Below are 22,409 nucleotides of genomic sequence, written 5' to 3'. Positions count from 1 at the left end.
ATTGGCCGTATGTGTGTGAAAGAGAGTGTATGGTGTTTCCCAGTGTTGGTTTGCGCCTGGAAAGGTATCCGCTGTGTAAAACATATACTGGATACTATACTGTGGTGACTCCTGATTAGTAAAGGAACTAAGTCAAATAGAAAATGAATGAATTTTCACTACAAAACTAATAGCATGAATAACATTGTTACTAAATTATTGGCATATCCAATTCAAACCTGCTGAATCATTAAAGAACGAATCACTGTCTCAACACGCAAACTCTTCAGTTTTGATTGAAACTATAGTTGTTTGCAAAATACAGTAGAACAGTATCAAAACCTGATTAAATTTCAAACCATATTTAAAGAGATACACTGACAAAAATGAGTCCAGCAAAACTGTTGCAAACTTTTTTGATGGGTTTCATTTAAATGAACCAATTAAATTTAGTAATGTTCAACTTAATTTGTGTATTAAATTCAGCACATATAGTTTACAACCTATTAATTTAAAAACCTTTAGTAAATCCAAGAAATCATCTTTAAATTATGTTTTTCAGTGTAGAATGAACATTTATTCACTCTCAAGTGACTGAATTTTCTTTTTCGATTGAACACAAAACAAGTTTCAACATTCAAAATTTCAACAGTTACAGATTTCCAACATTTTTAAAAAATAATGAGTAAATAAAAAGTAAATGAAGACAACATTTTCAGCCTTTGATGAACTATTTAATTTCATCTTTCCCTTTCAGGTCTAAAAAGAACTTTTTTCCATACAATTTCTGTGAACAGGAGCTAGAACTTTTTTATGTTGGATGCCTCCAGCAAATGATCATGTAAAACAAACGGCCATCACATCCCCACTAGGTGGCCTTGTCCTTCTACAAACCACAGCTGTTCACTTACACTGATTGGATGGACAAGGGCCAACCTCCCGAAATCACTACTAATCCTCTTAGAGACAACAAAACTCTTACTCGCCCAATCCTCTGCGTGCCTCCACTGCGCCCACCCTTTTCTCCTCTCTCCATCTCCCCTCCCCTCACTTATCGACCCACTGCATGGAGAGATTGTAATCCAAGTGGATTATGCTGTAAATTGGGTGATGGAGGATTGGATGCTCTGCAAGTGAATCTCAGCTGCAGAATCTTCTGCTTGCTGTTGGTCCGATTTATACATGATAGCCAAGACTTTTCACCATGGGATTTCGGAGGACACTTTTTAGATGTCATTCTTTGAGGATGAGATGATGAAGTTCAACTTAAAACATTGATATCATGATTTCGACCAGTAGGAAGAGCAAGCTAACGATGACATTAAGTGGATTATTTGGATTATCTGTATCATCCTGAATATGAGAAGTGTTTGTTACTTCAGGCAGCTCACTAGGACTTTGAGAAGTTTCTGGAATATCTGAGGATGACAGGAATCAACTTCTGGATTGATGAGGAGTTCAGAAGGGTCCTAAGAGACGTTTAAGACCATCTAGGTCAATATGAATGGAAGCCATTGGATTGAAAATTGGTGTTTATTTAAGACACTGGAGTAGTGGATTCTTAGACTTCTTCTCATGACTTCATTATACTTTTGTGGCCTTTAAGGATCCAGTAGGTGCCAGCATCATGTGTCACATCAGAAGGTCTTCCTGGGTCACATTTCTGTTGCTCTCCACAGGCTGGATGTGCATGTTTACTCATGCCCAAATGAAGATTCCACCTGAAACGTAAGTTTTGCATCTAAAACAAGCATTCAATTGATGGGTTTACAGGTTAAAAGTTGTTTTCATGATATTAAAATACTGATTTATATTAATTTAGTGACTGTGTGGGTTCTTTCCATCAATGGTTTAGTAGTTGCTTGTAAGACCATACAGACTATTTCAGGTCTAATTTGCACTGTGCCGTCTTCAGTTTCATACGCATTAGCATTTCAAATGAGACAGGAAGAGAAATTGCTCTGAGAGTTGTGTGATCATTTTTAGTAATTCCCTGAATCCCTGAGTTTGCTGAGGTGTAAAATTCAGTTCTCACGAGGCTTGGAAGTCGTTCAGTGGAATAGCAGATGGCAGACAGTCTTCAACATACAGTACAGTACATAAGCAGCATGAATATATTTAAAGGTGGAGATGCAACATGTGATTAAATTTAGGTAAACTGTCCATTCACAGTATGTTCACATGACAGTAAATTCTACTAAATAAGCTGAAAACTTCAAATAGATTTTTTTTGCACAACAACAGGAATTTTGGGGCTCTGAAAATGCAAAAGTTTTTGAAAATACCACCATTATCGTCTCTCTAAATAAAAAAAAAAACATGCTTTTGGGAAATTGATGATGTCATACACTACCCATGGCACATGCGTATTAAATATCCATTTTTAGGCATGTGTGAAGGGTTTTTAGTTCATTTTGAAAAACAATGTGAAGAGATTTTGTTTTGAAAATGTGTATTTTGAAAATCTTAGTCTTATTATATTGTGCATGCATATGTATAGTGATGGAACTTCGAAATCTTTACGAATCCTTTATTTGGAATGCCAAGGTCACGTGATTTCAGTAAATGATGCTTTATTACATCATAAATTTTCAAAAATTCAGGATGATGACTGTGAACCATCATGAGGATTTATTGAAAGTGCACCATTGAACACAATACAGTTTTTACCTGATCTTCGATCTGACTTGTACTTTGCAGCTGTTTTATTGAGACATTTGTATTAATATGAATATTAGCTAATGGCCGCCTGTTGGCCTTTTTAGCTTTAATCGTGTTCGCACGGATTGTAAAAGTAGCTTTAAAACTATGACAGATTTACCATGGGTTTCTTCTTTTAATATACAGACATTTTCGAATAGTAGGTTAATATCCTGGCTCTGTTTGCTCTGCTCATACCATTAATAATACCTTCTGGATGCCAGCCAGACACAAGCTAGTTCACAGATGGTCCTACAGGCCAGACTCAGAGCACACAGGAATATCACAGGCAGTGTCACATTATTCACATTATCTCATACATTTAGTTTTTATCACGTTATGTGTAAAAGTCCAACTCAGCACGAAACCACAAGCATATTTCATCACACAGGATTTATTTCTAACAACATGCTTCCTTTTTATTTTGACCTTAATCCCTACATTTTCTTTTAGATTTTATATAACTGCAACAATTCAACAATGAAACTGCTGTGTTGAATTACCCGTCCACATTGAAAGCACATTATTATGTATTATGTTTTAAAGTGGGGTACCACGGTGGCGCAGTGGGTAGCATGATTGCCTCACAGCAAGAAGGTCACTGGTTCGAGCCTCGGGTGGGTCAGTTGGCATTTCTATGTGGAGTTTGCATGTTCTCCTCGTGTTGGCGTGAGTTTGCTCCGGTTTCCCCTACAAGTTCAAAGACATGTTGTATAGGTGAACTGAGTAAGCTAAATTGGCCGTAGTGTATGGGTGTGAATGCAGGAGTGTATGGGTGTTTCCCAGTGTTGGGTTGCAGCTGGAAGGGCATCCGCTACGTAAAACATGTGCTGGATAAGTTGGCGGTTCATTCCGCTGTGGGGACCCCTGATTAATAAGGGAATAAGCCGAAAAGAAAATGAATGAATTAATATTGTAAAGTATAATATTAATGCGATCAGTTATGAATATTGGATATTATAAGTGCTACAAGTAGCTTAATTGTTTATATGGAAATCATGCTGTTTTCAGTAATCATTGATAAGTACATTGTAAAACAAGCTAGGTTCCACACAATTGATTTGTGTTAGGACAACATGATCCTTTAGGTAAACTTTTAAGAAATTTAAGTTGATTGAGCATAAAACAATTAAGACTCAAAACTCAAGAGTTGTGTCGTTTCAGCTCATTTTAAATATGTCATTTAAATATTTTTTGCAGAAAATTGCATTTTTTAATAGAAGTATAAATTTTTTTTCTTACCGATCCCAAATTGTAATAGCAGTTTAATATACAGAACTACACTGCATTATCAGGCTCAACAATAAGGATTGCCCGATGGCCCAGGGCCAGCGTGAACAATGCTTGTGACAGTAGACATGATCGTTACTGGCCCAAATTGGGCTAGTAATGCCTTGTCACTAAAATTTAATTAGCTTACGACAGTCTTAGGCCGTACTCACACTAGGTACAGTTGCCTCGAACCGGGCCAAAGCACGCTTGTCCCCCCTCCTGTCTCGCCCGACGGCCCGCACTCACACCACAATCGGGCCTCGTCACGCTTACGTCATCGATGCTGCGCTGTTCAGTGAGAAGCGTTCTCACTCAGCAGCACAGTGGAGATTTCTCTAGTTATACCGGTTCAGTCGTTCGTTATGCAGTGACACGCAGTCAAATATTTCGCCAAACAGTCCTTAGGGGATGCAGTGACACGCAGTCAGATATTTCACAGATCAGATCTGCCACTTTTGGTGCTCATAAACAATCATAAAGCCCTCGTGCTGCAGGAATGAGGACGTCTGCTGAAGGCGTGCAGCTGTCGTGCAGTGAGGGGTTTGTGTCTTTAATAAACTACGGCAGTTTGCTTTCACTGAACAGTAAGAATGATTAATAAATCCATATGGAACAGTCCCTTAAAGTCACGTCTTGCTTTCAGTTTTGGGCTATGGCGCGTTTTGCAGTCATACTACAAACGTATCGCGCCAAAGCCCAAGTGAACTGCGTTCAGGCCCACCTCTTCCAACCGGGCCAGGGCCGGTCAAGTGAACCGTGCCTGAGCCGATTCAGCGCACTCACACTTCTCAGACGATCCGGGAAACGGGCCTGGGCACGGTTTTGGATAGCATAGTCCACTTAGAATGGAGAAACAGTTTGTGCTTTTAAGCCTTTAAATGCCACCATCTCTGTGATGTTGTAAACATCATACTTTTTTTCAGTTTCTCTTATCTGATTGGATGTTGTGAGCACGTTATTTTTCCCATAACCTGGTAACAACCAGTGTAGCGAAGAGATGGCACAATGGTGGCAACATCACATTATGAGGTTTAAAAAACATGTCTGTTTCTAACGTCTTGAAGAAGACATTTATGTGAGTACAACACAACGAAAAAAAGCAAGTGATGTTTAGCACAGTTTGCCGTCAGTTTGGCAAGTCAGCCACCTTTTGTTAAATAATTTAGAACTGCAATAAAATACCTGTTTTCCATACTGATCTATTTGTTTGCATAACCTTTAGAATTTTAATCATTTTATATTTATTAACATTTTTAAAATATTTAAAGTCAGGAGTTTTGCTAAGAATTAGCTATTAACTTTTTTTTGGTGGGGCAAGTGAACATTTTGACAGGGCCTGTAAAAATCTGAACTATTGGCCTGGTCAGGCCATTTGAAAAAGTCCTTAGCGTTGAACCCTGACTATGCTAATATAACAAGTCTTGTTATACTGTATGTGCAATGAGCTGTATTTGACTGCCCAGTTGTATTTGCTTTCCTTGCTTTAATAGTTAAAAGTGTTCAGAACATCTTATCTTGGATCTCAGTATTTTAAATTTAACATGGATAGAGACTGTAAGGGAATATTATAGCCTTACAATGTCACAAGAGGTTCATATTTTTAACATTGACCATTTAATGTTTTTGCAGCTGAACAATCAGTATATTGTTAAACAACAGTATAATTCATTAAACAAATCTATTTCTATGCCTCACAGTCCCATTTCTTTTCTGTCAAAAAAGAAAAACAGTGCTACGTTGATTAATCAGCTGTATATTTATGGCACTTCCTGTGTTGTTTTTCTCCTGGCTTGTAGTATCCGGGGTTGACTGTAACTCCACGCTTTTTGTTCAATTCTGTTGTGCTTGTTGGTGCCCTTTGGAATGGGTACTCAACAAGTGGTACGGTATAGTTTGCTTTTTTGGTGTCTTTGACAGTAAAGTCAGACATAAATACGCACTGTACCATATCGTATCGAATCCTACTGCTTAGTGGAATAGGGCCATACGGTCTATTAACCTCCATGACGATACCAGACTCCGTCAGGTCAACAAAGATATACTCCAACATTGAGCCTGATCACATTAGCATGGTCCTGATTTGTCTTATTATATAGGACTAGATGCTGACAGTGCTTTTAATGACCAACCACAATTAGTTTTTTAGTTAACACTTTATTTTTTCTAGAATGAAATGTAGGGAATCTAAAAGCATCCAGTTCATAACATACACAAAAATATATAAGAAATTATGTGGTGCTTAGAAATAGGAAAAAATATATAAAATATTCAAAGTCTTACAGTATACCAGTGCCATAAAATACAACTTCTTGAATCCAACAATAAAACAGAAACATTAGACTCAAATCATATTAAATAATAGTCATTAAATAAAATTTACATATATATTAATATCAGGCTTCACATTTGATGGTGAAAATAAGGTGAAATAGGATGAAATAAGTCAGAGCTTTTAAAAATGTGCATATCAGGGGGTAAGTCAACCAAAAACTAGGGGGGAAACGTCCAGGTGCACACATGATATAGGGATAGTTTTATCCAAAATACATCAAGAAAAACAGTGATGCTCTATTATAGAGTGTATTTGAGGTCTTTATATTACAGTATTATCATTTTACTTTTAATGTATAAGATTGTTTGTATTTGGCTTTTCAGACAGCAAGGTCTGCATTCACTGTAAATAGTCTGAGATCAATAGATTACTTGGAATCCCATCAAGTGATTATGGGCCACCTGCAAACTAAGACAATTATGTATATTTATAGACTGGCAGCTGAGAGGCTGATCAGAGCTAATGTGAACTTTAAAGAAATAACAATAACTATAATAGTTTTATGTTTTACCAGGGTGATTATTATTATTATTATTATTATTATTTATTATTTTTTATTATTTTTTTATTATTTTTTTTGCCTGAATGCTCAGTACAAAGGCATTTGAGAAATGTTGCACAGTCAATCTGTTTTTATTTATTTATTTATTTTTTGTTTGGTTTGGTTTCTGTTGTTGTGGCTTTGTTTGGTATTTGTTTTTCTTTGCCTTGTTTTATTTTGGATTCTGTTGATGAGGTTTTATTTGCTTTTTGTTTTCTTTTTTGCTTTGCTTTGGGTTTCTGTTTTTGTGGTTTTGTTTGCTTTTTGCTTTTTCTTGCATGGTTTTGTTTAGCTTTCTGTGGTTTTGTTTGCTTTTTCTTTTCTTTTCTTTTCTTTTCTTTTCTTTTCTTTTCTTTTCTTTTCTTTTCTTTTCTTTTCTTTTCTTTTCTTTGCATTCCATTGTGATTGTTATTAGCTTTTTGCTTTTGTTTTGCTGTGGTTTTGTTTAGTTAAATTTTCTTTGTATTGCTTTGTCTTGCTATGCTTTTGTTTTGCATCCTTTGATTTGTTTTGTTTTACATAGTTTTGCTTTGTTGTGTGTTTTGTCTATAGGGTTCAGAAATGGGCCCTCACCATTTCAGAGCAAATCAATGCAATTGCATCAAAGTATTCAGGAGCTGCTCTCTTTCAAAAGGTAAACATAAATGGAAATGTTTGTTTTGTTGTTGTTTTAAAATGTTTCTGCAAATGTTTTGCATGTGCAATCAGCCCAGTAGAACCTTTTGCACCTTTTTATGTACAGAAAATCACAGTTCTGAATTTTTTTTTCTGTTTGTCCAGAAACTTAAAGATGTTGAGCCCATCATCAGAATAGAGGACTTGGATGGATCCGAATTAGTGCTAGAATTTGCAGAAGAAATCGAAAGAATGCTCGGCAGCAAGATGAGGTCAGCAAAGGTCAGTATACAGCATTGTTTATAGTAACTGTTAATTTCAAAATCCTTTCAATTGAGGAAAACATATTAATGATTATCTAGGTGTTTAATTCATATTCATATTATTCACATAATTACTATTTATAAGTACTTATAAGCAAATGTTAATGCCTTATTCTAGATGCTTTCCCCTGCCTTCATAAAATAACTATTACTACAACTACCTTAGCTACTATTAATAATTACTGGTTTATTAAGGGAAAAAATGTAAAGTGTTGTCATTAATTCTTGATGTGCAGTTAAATCTTGCAATACAGATATATAATAATGCTGTATACTTGGAAGTCAATAAAAACAAACATTTTTACATTAACAACTATTAAATTAAAAATATTAAACTATTAAAGTTTTAAATTAAACTATTAAACTATTAAATTAAAAATAAACATTTATTGTTCAATGCCGATATAACCACCAATATATTGTATGTCACTATTTTTTTTGTTTTGTTTGTTGTTGTTGTTGTAATTTTAGGGGATTTCATTGGCCGTTGGTTTTAACTTAATTAACTTAATAATTCTCTTTGTTCTCAGAGGCTTGCAGACACCGCTGAGGATGCTGACCTGTATCATGAATTTAATTCATCTTTACAGGTAAATTTAAATATTTATATACAGTTGAAGTCAGAATTATTAGCCCTGTTTGGATTTTTGTTTTCTTTTTTAATATTTCCTAAATTATGTTTAACAGAGCAAGGGAACTTTCACAGTATTTCTAAAATTATTATTTCTTCTAGAGTAAGTCTTATTTGTTTTATTTTGGCTAGAATAACCATTTTAAGGACAAAATCATTAGCCCCTTTAAGCAAAATTTTTTTTGATAGTCTACTGAAGAAACCATCATTGTACAATAACTTGCCTGATTACCCTAACCTGCCTAGTTAACCTAATTAACCTGGTTAAGCCTTTAAATGTCACTTTAAGCTGTATAGAAGTGTCTTGAAAATATCTAGTAAAATATTATCTACTGTCATTATGACAAAGATAAAATAAATCAGTTATTAGAAACGAGTTATTAAAATTATTATGTTTACAAATGTGTTGAAAAAAATCTTCTCTCCTTTAAACAGAAATTGGGGGGAAAATAAACAGGAGGGCGAATAATTCTGACTTCAACTGTATATATAGTGATTTGGTATTTAAGGGACAATTGACACAAAATAATTAATTCTGCCATTTACTCATCTTTCACTTGTTGTATACTGTTTGAGTTTCTTTCTTTTGATTTTCTGAAGAATGTTGGAAACCTGTAAACATTAACTTCATAGTATTTTTTCCCTACAATGGATGCCAGTGGTTACCAGTTACTTATATTCTTCTTGATATCCTATTGTAATGTTCGACTGAAAAAATAAATAAATAGCTCCTAAATCGTTAGAACCACTTGAGGAAGAGTAAATGATGAGTAAATCATTATTTTAGGTGAACTGTTCTATTAAGCATGTTTTATATGTTGTTATAAATGTAATTGATTAAACCTGATTTAACTAAATTAGTTATCTTTGACAGATAATTCAACTACACATATTTTAATATTTTGTTATAGAATTATAAATTGATCTTTTATAAATTATATTTTAATGTCAAATATTTTTGGTCATTTTTTGCTGTATCTTTCAGTTTGACTACTTTAATGCACTCCTGGTGAACACTATGGATGAAGAGGGAAATTTCATTGAACTTGGAGGCGAATTTCCTTTGGAGGAAAATAACCATTTCAGCAAACTTGCAGTGAACACTTTAATGAGCGACATCCAAGTTCCAACTAATGTCTACAACAAAGGTATGACAGCATATAATGAGAATCTCTATGGGCTTTGTGTCTGATATTGTGTAAGAATATTTAGTCCTCCTTTTACTTATTTAAAAACATTTATTCAACAACACAAATTTAGGGTGTTTTGTAAGTCATTCAGTAGTTGACTAGCTTCATATTAAAGTACTCCTATATATATATATAAGGGCATTTTTATTCTGCAATTGGGTGAACTAAAAAAAATTAAAATGCATAATAAATAGCCATATTATCTGTGCCCCTTTCACTGAAGGGATAGCTTACCCATAAAATTAAAATTCTGTTCTTATTTACTCACGCTGACGAAAATTATGAAAATCTTGGAAACCATTAGCCATTGACTTTCACTTCTACTTAGACTATGCAAATCAAAGATTACCAGTTTCCAACATTCTTCAAAATATCTTCTTTTGTGTTCAATGGAAAAAATAAACTAAAATGTTTGGAGGCCACTTGAATAAATGGATTTTTTTTTTGAGTGTCCTTTACCTTTAACGTACACAGGATTAAAATGGATGTTTATGTTACTTGTATCAATTACATATTTTTTTGCATTAATAGTTTTAAAAGCAATGTGTATGTTTTGCAGAAGTGTATTTATTTTTTTATTTATTATTTTTTTTTATAATTTTGTACAAATGCAACATTTGAACTGCATTTACATCTAATATTAATTTCAGTCATGTTTATTTGCAGATCCAGATATTCTCAATGGAGTGTACATGTCAGAGGCCTTGAACGACATCTTCATCAATAACTTCCAGAAAGATCCCACGCTCACCTGGCAGTATTTCTGCAGCCAAACGGGTTTCTTCAGACTTTATCCAGGTTTAATCACTTCTGCTTAGTATTGCTTAGCAACTTTTAAGACTCAAATGAGATTGTACACTCTTAAAAGGGATGTCATTATTTACTGATGATATGATTCAAATGTTATGGTTATGGTTATGAATGTTATTATCCAAACAAACAAAAGAGGACCGAAAGTCTGTTGACCAGTTAAACTCCGTGGACCCGGTACCAGGTCCGTGATGTCGACTTTCGCTTTAAGATTTAAAAGGCTAGCATTGCACCAGACCTCCATAAGTGGTTTCGTTTGAAAGTGTAGAATCTATATTTTATGTACATATGCATCACTTTGGTTTTTATTCTACAGTACAAAAAGTTATTTACACTGAAATACACAGTATTTTGGATACCGAGCTAGGTATTTTACATTGGTTTATTTTCATATTTTTCATATGTACACATGTACAAGTTATAGCTCAAATGAAAGCTCTTGTTAGTGCTCATATGGTTCTAGCATTCTTTTTACTGAATTTTATTTACATATCAAACAGTTGCAGAATGAATCAAGGTGTTTCCATGGCGCAGAATTGAAAACAATACATTTATGATCACTAAGCAGCCCCAGATAGCACAGACAGCTGTCATCTCCCACCTTATGCTGTGTGCTACAGGGCCATTTCTCCTCTGTTTTTAAGTTGATGTGCATAAGTAATCCTTTTATTTGTCTGACGTGGTCCAAACACAGTGAATTATGTTTGATCAAACAAAAGAAATAGTGAAATATGAAAACAATGATCGGTCCCTGTGGCTTGTATAGCACCTCTCATCAGTTGGAATACAATAAGTATCCCAGAATCCCAAAATAACAGCAACTGGTTAACCCAAAATCCACATTCTCATAAAGAAATTAAAAATAACTAATTCAGTCATTTATTGACATATAAAACTGTTTCTTTTATCAGTGAACATAAACAGAAGCTCAACAAAACCTGCTTGATTTGTAAGAAGAAGCATAACTGGGTCAGAGTGGCCAAATTTGCATGATGATTTAAAATTCTGTTCATTGACCAATGTGGATTTTTGGTTCAGTGAATCAGTTTATCATATAAAGCAGTCATGTTTCTACAAAAGACCTGGATTAAACTGCTTGATTCATATTTTTGTTTTAATCTCTTTATGAATGATTTGACATGGTAGAGATTTGGGTGAACAGACTATCAATAGGGGACATACAATTTTTTGATTAAAAATATCCTTTGTTTTCTGAAGATGAACTAATTGGTTTTGGGTTTGAAATGACAAGAGGGCGAGTAAATCAAATCTTTAAAGGGATAGGTTGAAGAAAAGTGAAAGTGTGCTGTTAATTAACTTACCATTAGGTCCTCAAGATATACAGTTGAAGTCAAAACTACTAGCCCTCCTGTGAATTTTAATTATTTTTCAAATATCTCGTCACCTTGGAAATATAAAGGGACTAAGCTGACAAGAAAATAAATGAATGAATGACAGCAAACAGTGTGTGTGTAGCATTTGTTTTTTAAATAAAAAGTCTTAAAATGTAAACAACTTATAAAAAAACATCCCATAATGTAAATAAGTTGTAATTTAATAAGAAAATGTCAATAACTTAATTTTGACAAAAATGTCAGATAGAACCTTATAATTGTAAAGTGACGATTTCCTAAACAATTTTTAACTGAGCGAGGTATTTTTCACAATATTTCCTATAATATTTTTCTCTTCTGCAGAAAGTTTTATTTTTTTATTTCAGCTAGATCAAAAACAGTTTTTACTTTTTAAATTTTTTTAAAATAATATATTATTAACTTAAGCAATATTTTTTCGATTGTCTACAGAACAAACTATTGTTATACGATGTGTTACCTAATTATCCTAACTTTTAAGTTAACCTATAACCTAGTTTAGTCTTTAAATTTAACTTTTAGCTGAATACTAGTATCTTGAAATATAAAATCAGACAACTACCAGTGAATACTGATGCTTAGTCAGAAAAACACAACAAGGCTCTTCACTGCTTTTTTTGCGCTTTGTTGGAATAGCAATAAACCAGACTTGTGTGGTGCAAGCCATAGAAATGAATGGGTTTTATTGTGCAGTGCTTTCCGCGTCTCGTGTGAAAGCCACTTTACTCCACACCGTAATTTCGGCTGGAGGGAGAGTAAAGTCACAGTGTGCAGAGAACCCTGCTTAATAATTATTAGTGATAATTAACAAAAGTGATAATCAGTAGCTACTTTTCCATCTACCTATTTTTCTGCACATTTTGGAAATGTGCATAAAAAAATTGGTTAAAGGAAATGCCAAAATCACTGAGTAGGATAAACGTTTTATTCGGTAAGAAAAGGCCTCTAAACTATGATGGTAACACTTTTACCGAACAAATTCCAGTATAAAAAAGGTCATGTGATTTTGTTATAAGAGATCGTGTGATGATAAGTGTGTAAATTGACAAACCAGCAGGTTGACCACATTTTAAAACATCTGAAATGTTGCATTGGTCATTCTAAAATGCCTTAACCATTTCGGTATTGTGTTATTATAATATTAATGACCTTCAGAATCAAGAGCGTCTGTGCTCTGCATCTCACGCCTTCAAACGCCACTGTGCATTCACTTTGTGTCAGGATTGCGTTCCGAGGTGCAAATAATTTATTAAATGAAGAAAAGATTCACGCAGCAAATTCCATTTTTACTGTTGATATTTTTCATCAGAAAATAAGGAAGTGACGATTTTGTTTGCTTTGACTCATTAGATGGAAACGCTGCTTTATTCCGACGTCTTTTATGAGATAATCCAGTTTTGCTCATACAGTTAAGTCACATTTTTGGATGGAAACATAGCTACTAATGAAATATCGATAATATCTGGTGGCTAAAAATTTGTGTCCACTCTTGTTTTGTTTATATTGTAATTTATGTAGTTGAAGGTTTACTGGTTCCTGCCTAAGTCAGTACAGTAGTTAAGCCGCTGTCACTAGAGTTTAAGCATGTGAAAGTCTGTTGTGAGAGATTAAACAAGATGATTAAACATTAAAGAAGTAATCGAGTTCCCCAAGCGAGAACCTTCCAACACAGCGACATGCAAAAATTAGTCACACAAGCTTGCATTTCCGATCTGCCACAATCACATGCATATATATGGAAGTCGATGGGGCGAAAAGTGCACTATGGCTGCAGCTTTACAGTAGCACTGCCTGCTTTTTCAGGATAAACTTAAAACACTTGTGAAAAAACATAGAAACCGCACTGTCAACTAGGATTTCAGAAATGTTATTGTGGAGTAATGCAGACAGAACTTAAAAAAACGGCTCATGATGGCATCAGCGACATGCATAGTCTATCAGTTTCACTTGACACAAAAGTATAAATTCAGGATTTAGCCCAGTCTGAAGCCCAAGTCCTGTCATGTAATTATGCATGATTTCACATTATAAATATTAAAAATACAGCTGTGCTCTTGTTTTACATTGTTTCTTATTAACTATATAATTGCAGAATTGTATCGTAATTATTATTGTAATGATATGTCAATATTGTCATAATATCGTATCATGAGTTAACCTGGATTTTTCACCCCAGAAATGACAAGGCTTGTATGCACCATTTGTTTTCTATTAGCTTCGCTTTGTATAATATGCATTTTTATCAACTACATATTTCAGCAACTTGGATGACCTGAGTGAAATAGCAGCAAAATTGTGTTATTGGGTGAACTATTCATTCAGTTGAGCATTTTTAAGGCAAGAAAATATAAAGTTTTGCTTGTATTTGCTTCTTTCAGGAATCCGATGGACCCCTGATGCTAACGGTGTTGTGTCTTTTGACTGCAGAAACAGAAACTGGTAAGTCAAGTCAAAAAGCGTTGTACTTAAAACCCAAACAACAGTCAGTTTGATGGAGTCAGCTTGATTCATTCATATGAGAAAGAAAGTGTATGCCAGCTGATCTGGATTCAGGAAGGTCTTTTCCTGAGCCAGCGGGCAGTGCAGGATTATCTATGTGGATGCCACCCAAATGTCTGCTTGTGGCCAGTTAGACCCTGATCCCACCCAAAGACTTTAATCTTAGTCTTAAGTGGTTAACCGCTCAATGACCAGGTTAGTAGGACTGACGCTAACGGCGTACGTGTCTGTTTATACAAAAGCAAATGATTGAAGTAAAATCGAATAAAGCTAAGAATAAAAACCTAAAGTGGACTTATTAAATAAAACAAGACTGTATTCACAATGACCTTGTGTCACAGTTGTTAGTTTAGACTCAAATAGGAAAAATGTACTCATCTTTAACTCACCTCCAAGTGCTTTTTAGACTTGCTTAAATTTCCTTTTTGTCTGTTGAACATAAAAAGAAGATTTTTTTAAGAATGTTGTAAACCAGTAGCCATTGCCATTCATAGTAGGAAAAAATACTATTGATGTCAATGTTTCCAACATTTTCCAACACAAGTTCTTCTTTTGTTCAACAACAACAACAAAAAATTGTAAATTGTAAATGACAGAATGTTTAACTGAAATAGTAGAATTCCTTTTAAAAAGTTTAAAATGTTAATAATTATAAGAATGTGATGTTTCTTTTTTCCTTAGTTACTTTTAAATCTGTTATTTATATGACAAATGTATATGTCAATATTTTATCAATAACAATATTTAGATCATCATTATTTTATTTTATTTTATTTCGCTCATTTTCCTTTAGCTTAGTCCCTGATTTATCAGGGGTTGCCACAGCGAAATGAACCAGTTTAATTTAACTTTATTTTATTTTATTTTTTTTATTTATTTATTTTTTTTTTTATTAAAATTTTAAATTAAATTTAATTTAATTTAATTTTTTTATTTTATTTAATTTTAGTTATTTTATTTATTCATTCATTTTCTTTTTGGATTAGTCCCTTTATTAATCTGGGGTTGCCACATCGGAATGAACCACCAACTTATCCAGCAAATGTTTTTATGCAGCGGATGCCTTTCCAGCCGCAACCCATCACTGGGAAACATCCATACACACTCGTCAATTTTAGCACACTCAATTCACATATACCACACGTCTTTTGACTTGTGAGAGAAACGGGAGCACCCAGAGGAAACCCACGCAAACACGGGGAGAGCATGCAAACTCTACACAGCTGATGCTCAAACCAGCAACCTCCTTGCTGTGAGAAAACATGTTACATACTGCGTCGCTCTTTATTTTATTTTATTTTATTCTAGCGTAGTCCCTGATTTATCTTGGGTCGCCACAGCGGAATTAACCAGTTTTATTTTATTTTAGATTATTTTATTTTCATTCATTTATTCATTCATTTTCTTCTTGGCTCAGTCCCTTTTTATTTTAGTTTAGTTTAGTTTAGTTTAGTTTAGTTTAGTTTAGTTTAGTTTAGTTTAGTTTAGTTTAGTTTAGTTTAGTTTAGTTTAGTCCCTGATTTATCCGGGGTTGCCACAGCGGAATGAACCAGTATTTTATTTTATCAGAAAGTTAACATGAAATTCAAGCAAATGCATATAAAATACTTAAAAAATTTAATATTTTAAATGATTACACAATTTGTAGATGTTTCTAGTATATTATTGTCGTCTCTGTGCTGCAGGTACATCCAGGCCGCCACATCCCCTAAAGATCTCGTGATTGTGGTGGATGTGAGCGGCAGCATGAAGGGCCTAAAAATGACCATCGCCAAACACACCATCAACACCATCCTGGACACACTCGGGGAAAACGACTTTGTCAATGTTATCGCTGTAAGAGCATGTTTAGGCTTTTAGTTTTTTTTAGCAACAGCTTGTAACATTAAAGCATTCTAAAATATGATTTGTCCTTTTCTTTAGTACACTGATTATGTGAGCTACGTGGAGCCGTGTTTTAAGGGAACGTTGGTGCAGGCAGATTTGGATAACCGCGAGGTAAGTCTATTATCCACTTCACTTGAGCTTCAAACTAAAGCCAGTGACTCCAATCAGCCCTGCTGGATATCAGATCCTGCCGTTCCCTCAGATGCTCTCACTCTGCACTGTGTTGCTGTCGTTCAACCATTCATTCGTTTTTCTTTTCTTATTATTATTATGGGGTCCTGCTAAAATATAAAAATATTAAAACCACTTATGATATGAGATATTTGAAAGAACTATAACAATAATCAAATCACATCTATTGAGTCAATTTTGTTCAATTTTGCTGGTTTTGTTGCAATTTGATTTTATATATAAATAACAGCAAATTATATTTAATATTACAAACAATACAAATATAATACAGTATCATTCATTTAAATACTTTAATTCATTTTTTCATTCATTATTCCATTTATTTATTCTTTTTTTATCATTATAGGCAACTGATAATTTCATTCATTAGTTTTCTTTTCGGCTTAGTCCCTTTATTAATCTGGGATCACCAAAGCGGAATGAACCGCCAACTTATCTAGCACATGTTTTACAAAGTGGATGCCCTTCCAGCTGCAACCCATCTTTGGGAAACATCCGTTCACACTTATTCACACACATACACTACAGACAATTCACCTTTATCACATGTCTTTGGACTTGTGGGGAAACCAGAGCACCTGGAGGAAACTTACGCGACAGAAATGCCAACTGACCCAGCCAAGGCTCGTACCAGCAACCTTCTTGCTGTGAAGCGAACCTGCTAACCACTGCGCCACCGTGCAGCCATAAATTCATCATAATTTCATTTAATTTGATTTGAACCTTTGTAACAGGAATTACAAAAACATTTCCAAATTCACTTTACTTTATATAAAATATAAATAGAATTATAAGATAAACTAGAAAAGTAAAGATAAACTTAGATAAACTTTATGGTGGGTTGAGAAAGCCTCATGAGAAGTTTAAAAAGTTTGAAGTAGTTTAAAAGTTTAAATAATTGAAGTCCTTTTTGAGAAGTTTGAAATGGTCATAACTACATATAGGTTAGCATGTTTCTAGCATGCATTAGCATGTTTCTTGCTAGGCGGTTGATAGGTTGCTAAGTGGTTGCTAGGGTATTTTTAATGGTTGTTAGGGTGTTCTGAGTGGTTGCTAGGCAGTTGCTAAGGCGTTGCTAGGGTGTTTTGACTGGCTGTTAAGGCATTGCAAGACATTTGCTAGGGTGTTCTGAGTGGTGCAAAGTGGATGCTAAGGTGTTGCTAGGTGGTTGCTAGGGTGTTCCAGGTAGTTGTTAAGGTGTTGCTAGAAGGTTGGTAGGGTGTTCTGAGTAGTTGCTAAGGCATTGCTAGGGTGTTTTATGTGGTATTGCTAGCATAAATTAGCATGGTTCTAGTATGAATTAGCATTATGTTAGCATGATTCTAGCTTAAATTAGCATGTTATAAGCTTGGTTCTAATATGAATTAGCATGTTGCTAGACGCTGTGGTGCCAGAAACGTGTATTATTGTCAGCTAAGTGAAGGAGTCATTCAACGGAGATTCATTCACAAACGAATCGCTCCCTCCGTCAGTATGAGTGAAAGCAGGTGAGGGGGTGTTTTTCAGGACACGGATTAGATCAAATCTAACAGGAGTAAGGATAATACATTTACATACACACAAACACACACTCTTTGTCAGCAATGCCCATGCAGTCACTTATCCATCAATGTAGAAAAGTGATGTAAAATTATAATTTTCGTAATTAAAAACAAATATTTGCGTTGAGACCACCAGGAAAACTCCCGATCATAGATATATGTGTATATGTGTATATCTCTCGCTATGGATGCCCACAGTGCTCCACTGCAGCTTGGTCCAGCGTTCATTTCAAAGAAGCGCTACCCTGTACTAAAATGGTGGATTTATTGATGCATTACTTCCAATATACAACAACAGAGCAGGCGACATCTAGTGTAAATATCTATGGTATGAATAAGCATTTTGCTAGTATGTTAATAGTATAAATTAGCATGTTGCTATTATGATTAGTATGTTGTTACTATGTCCATTGTAAAGTCAATGGCAGTTTTATAATGTAAGTCTATAGGACAGTTGCTAGGGTGTGGCTTGTAAGTTGAAAGATCATCAGTGATTAGCAGATTGGTAGTCTGAGTTAAATGAACCCAACCGTAAGCCTGTATGACAGTCTGGCGCAAAATTATGAGGACACAAAGTTTGGTCCAATGTTAAGTCAATGGGACTTTTACAGAATTTTCCGGGTCAATTTTGGGAATACTGTAAGTCGGATCAGTAGAAAAAGATTCAGTATAGTTTGGTGGTTGTAGTATGAACAGTCTAGGAGGAGATGCGTTCTTAAAATAGTCTAATAAGAAGAAGATGGAAGAAGAATAAGTTTATGTAGTGTAACAGTATGTTGGCTTTCTTAAGCCACCATAAATATTCAAATCATATAAACAAAAGTCTAAAATCTAAAATTGTTTAAAAAGACATGTTTCATGAGCCAGTGTTGCAATATTGTGCTGGCTTTGTTGGTATAAATGTTGACTTTACTTAGAAATCAATGTTTATTTCTGAGAAATATATACGTATCAATATGTATATTGATACGTATATATATGTTTACTTATACACAAATGCTATAAATAAAAATATGTGTTTTTAATTTTAATAAAAGTAAACATTTTAGATGTAACTTGTCATGGGCTATTATAGCTTATTAAAATCGAACAAAAAATATGTAAAAATAAAATATTATCAAGCTAGCGTTTAAATATATAACAAATAGATTTTAAAATCTACATAAAATATTGAAACCATTATAAGAAATATAAAAGAAGTCAAAGAAATCACTCTTGTTGAGACAATTTTGTTATTTTTTAGCTATTTTTATTTCATATATTAATAGCATCAAATAATACTAAATATTACAAACCGTAAAAATATAATACAGATTTACTATATATATATATATATATATATATATATATATATATATATATATATATATATATATATATATATATATATATATGTATATACACACACACACACACACACACATATAGATACACTTCAAGAAAGCAAATGTTTGCATTGCATTTTTTTTTTTATTCACAGGCTGTAGTAAACACGTCCTGTCTTTATCTGACCTGTTTTTAGTCACATGATTAGAGACGTCGGTGGCTGATTTGATCTGATGTGCAGCTCTTTTGCTTGTTTATGTCAGAGAGCAGCAGGCAGGGACCAACTCTAATCTCTGGAAGAATTATAGAGCGATCAGACAGTCAAATCACTGTAGGTGCATGTTTCATCTTTCACATTTTCACAATATCCTTTATAGTTTCAGGAGTTCTCTAAAAATGCCATTCTGATTGAATTTATAAAACGTTAAGCTTAAGACAAGAGACTGCAGAGTAATTAAATATGCAAATTAACCATTACTTAACTAAACATGCACTAATTTGTATACATTTCTAGCACTAAATCAGAAGACTATTTTCAATGGTTTCTGATGGAATTTTTTGGGAATCTCTTTTCATCACTTCATAATTCGGAAAATACTGCCTGAAAAAAAATGTAAGAATGTTTTAGAGAATAAAATGTTGTATTTCTCTGTAAAATAACCTTATACAACCAGATATGAATAAAACTCTTAGGTTTGGTGCATGTACGAACTGCTAAAGATTTCTGACTCAGTGCAGTAATATTATTAATAATAATAATAATAATAATAATAATAATAATAATAATTTAGAGAAGTTGAAATCACAAATTGATAAAATGCTAAAAGACATATCTGCATAGTAAAGAGTGCAGGTCAGTTTGACAGGTCTGGACAGCCACAGACTGGCTCTTAATACAGGTTGATGGGTCAGCAGAGCTCATAATGATATAAGTCACTCAGCGTCTGTTGGCTGGGCTCACACAGATCCTCTGGCCCACATTCTCACATCAGCAACTTGGGGCAAGCAACTTTTATCCCCGGTGCATCTCAGTACAGAAAATGTAGCAAAACCCCAGTAACTTTATATTGGTCAAGCCTTTCTCTGCACGTATGTGGAAAAATGTGCCGTTCAGATTTATCTGTACTAGTGATGTAGGAGGGGAAACTTTTACACTAGGAGCAGTCATTTCTGTTTTACCACTCTTGTGTGTGCCAGAAAAACAACAACAAATAAAAAAAACACAAATGTTCTGCTGTTGGATTAACCAACGAACATCCAGGCTGCTGAGGACACGTGTCTATAGTTCAGAATCAATCTAGTTCAGTCTAGAAGTTGTAACCTCTTCTACTCTATCATTGACTGGTTTAAACATGTAAGACTGTGATGCACTGGACATTTCTGGCGTTTTGGCTGCGTGAGATTTTATTTAGTTTCTTCTAAAGTAAAAGCAGTGAAGGAAAGCAGTAGCAAATTTGCATTTCAAGTGAGACACAAAATAAATAAAACAAAAACATTGAGCTTTGTTTAGAGTTTAAGTTTGAAAAAGCTTGCATAAAAAGTTTCATTTTCAAAAAAGTTGCCATGGCCAATAAAGGTTTCATTTTAATTTTGGGGATTTTGTTAATTGCGTGTCATTTCATTTAAGTTTTACACTATCATTCCTCAGTTTTTTATTTTATGAAAGTTTTTTATGCTTAATGTTTGCTAACGTTGCTGTCTAAGAGAATATTATTGTTGTGTTGTTTGTATACTGGCGACACGGTGGCGCAGAAGGTTGTGCTGTTGCCTCATAGCAAGAAGGTCGCTGGTTCGAGCCTCGGCTGGGTCAGTTGGCGTTTCTTTGTGGAGTTTGCATGTTCTCCCCGTGTTCGTGTGGGTTTCCTCCGGGTGCTCCGGTTTCCCCCACAAGTCCAAAGATGCGGTACAGGTGATTTGGGTGGGCTAAATTGTCTGTAGTGCATGAGTGTGAATGAGTGTGTCTGGATGTTTCCCAGAGATAGGTTGCAGCTGGAAGGGCAACCGCTGTGTAAAACATGTGCTGGATAAGTTGGCGGCTCATTCCGCTGTGGCGACCCCAGATTAATAAAGGGACTAAGCCGAAAAAGAAAATCAATGAATGTTCATATACTTTTCCTCTATATATTAACAGTTTGAAATATCTTTTACTTGTAGATGCTTTTCCTTTACGTTTTTAAAGTTGTATGCGCTTTTTTCCCTTTATTTAGAAAAAAAGGACAAAAGGGGAAGAAAAAAAAAACAAAGAACAAATTAGTTGACAAATGGGTTAAAAAATCAAGTCATAATACATTTAAAGTACATTATCACATATTGTTTACAATAACATACTCAGTCCATTTTTGGGAATACTTGTTGAACTTTTTTTGAATCAAGTTTTAGGTTAAAAGTCAGTTTGTCCATACAGTGTATTTCCTTTAAAATTCCTTTCCATTAAACCCTTGTTGGATGTTCAACCTGAAACCATTTTTGAATTATGGCTTTTCTACTACTTACCAAAAGTATTTGGATTAAGTATTTGTTAATAGTTGGAATAAATTCTGCCATTTTCTCAAGTTGTTTTCTCATTTTCTTAATGTAATAAACGAGTTGTCCAATTCTACTCCAGTTGTCTTTTTTTTTTTATTTCAGTCGCTATTTCATACCAGAAGGGCTGTAATTTTGTGATTAATTGTATGCGCTTTTTGATTTCATTTTGAGGTTTCTTTCATGTAGTTAAAATTATGTTTAATAGTTTAGATTAATTAATTAATTAATTAATTGATTAATACCAAACCTGGCCAAAAGACTAAAACTGATTTTTTTAATATTATATTTTTATCTTAAAGCAACACAGACCAATACAAAAAGCAACAACAACTGTTAAGACAGAAAAGAAAAGGCAAACAAAAAAGACAAAAGACAGGGAAAAAAAAAGATATTAGAACCATCCTTACATCAGTTCCTAAAGTTTTTTTACATAGATTAACAATGTTACACACATATTTTCTAGGCCAGTGAGCACACGTAATATGGTGATCTTGCAAACAATGACAGGGTCATTCCTTTAAACTGTTATCCTTGACATTTGACAGATAATAAAAAAAGGGTTTCCAGGTGGCTTCGAAGCCAGCAATGCTATCAGAAAGATTGTGCCTAAGTCTCTCTAAATGTATAGTGCTGGAGAATTCTGAAAGCCAAGATTTAAAAAATCCATAAACC

At 34.1% G+C, this 22,409-nt stretch overlaps 1 protein-coding gene across 7 annotated transcripts in view; it reads left to right on the top strand.

Moving 5' to 3' along the window:
* cacna2d4b (calcium voltage-gated channel auxiliary subunit alpha2delta 4b) overlaps window positions 1-22,409 on the top strand; it is a 72,293-nt gene that overhangs the window by 3,459 nt on the left and 46,425 nt on the right. For 3 of the 7 annotated variants that reach the window (XM_087312104.1, XM_087312101.1, XM_087312100.1), the window contains exons 1-10: window positions 1,029-1,508; window positions 1,586-1,707; window positions 7,377-7,458; window positions 7,605-7,721; window positions 8,293-8,352; window positions 9,379-9,541; window positions 10,250-10,381; window positions 14,145-14,205; window positions 15,951-16,101; window positions 16,189-16,263. In XM_087312104.1, the coding sequence (XP_087168230.1) occupies window positions 1,607-1,707; window positions 7,377-7,458; window positions 7,605-7,721; window positions 8,293-8,352; window positions 9,379-9,541; window positions 10,250-10,381; window positions 14,145-14,205; window positions 15,951-16,101; window positions 16,189-16,263 (942 nt within the window). In that variant the 5' untranslated portion in view covers window positions 1,029-1,508; window positions 1,586-1,606. Of the gene's footprint in view, window positions 1-1,028; window positions 1,708-7,376; window positions 7,459-7,604; window positions 7,722-8,292; window positions 8,353-9,378; window positions 9,542-10,249; window positions 10,382-14,144; window positions 14,206-15,950; window positions 16,102-16,188; window positions 16,264-22,409 lie in introns of those variants that run through there. The other 4 variants (XM_087312099.1, XM_087312103.1, XM_087312105.1 and 1 more) reach the window with 2 other exon arrangements.

Source organism: Danio rerio, chromosome 25 (genome assembly GCF_052040795.2).
Source record: "Danio rerio strain M-AB ecotype USA chromosome 25, GRCz13ab, whole genome shotgun sequence".
Classification (NCBI taxonomy): domain Eukaryota; kingdom Metazoa; phylum Chordata; class Actinopteri; order Cypriniformes; family Danionidae; genus Danio; species Danio rerio.
The sequence above is the reverse complement of the archived record's forward strand: the minus strand, read 5'-3'. Positions and strand labels throughout refer to the sequence as shown.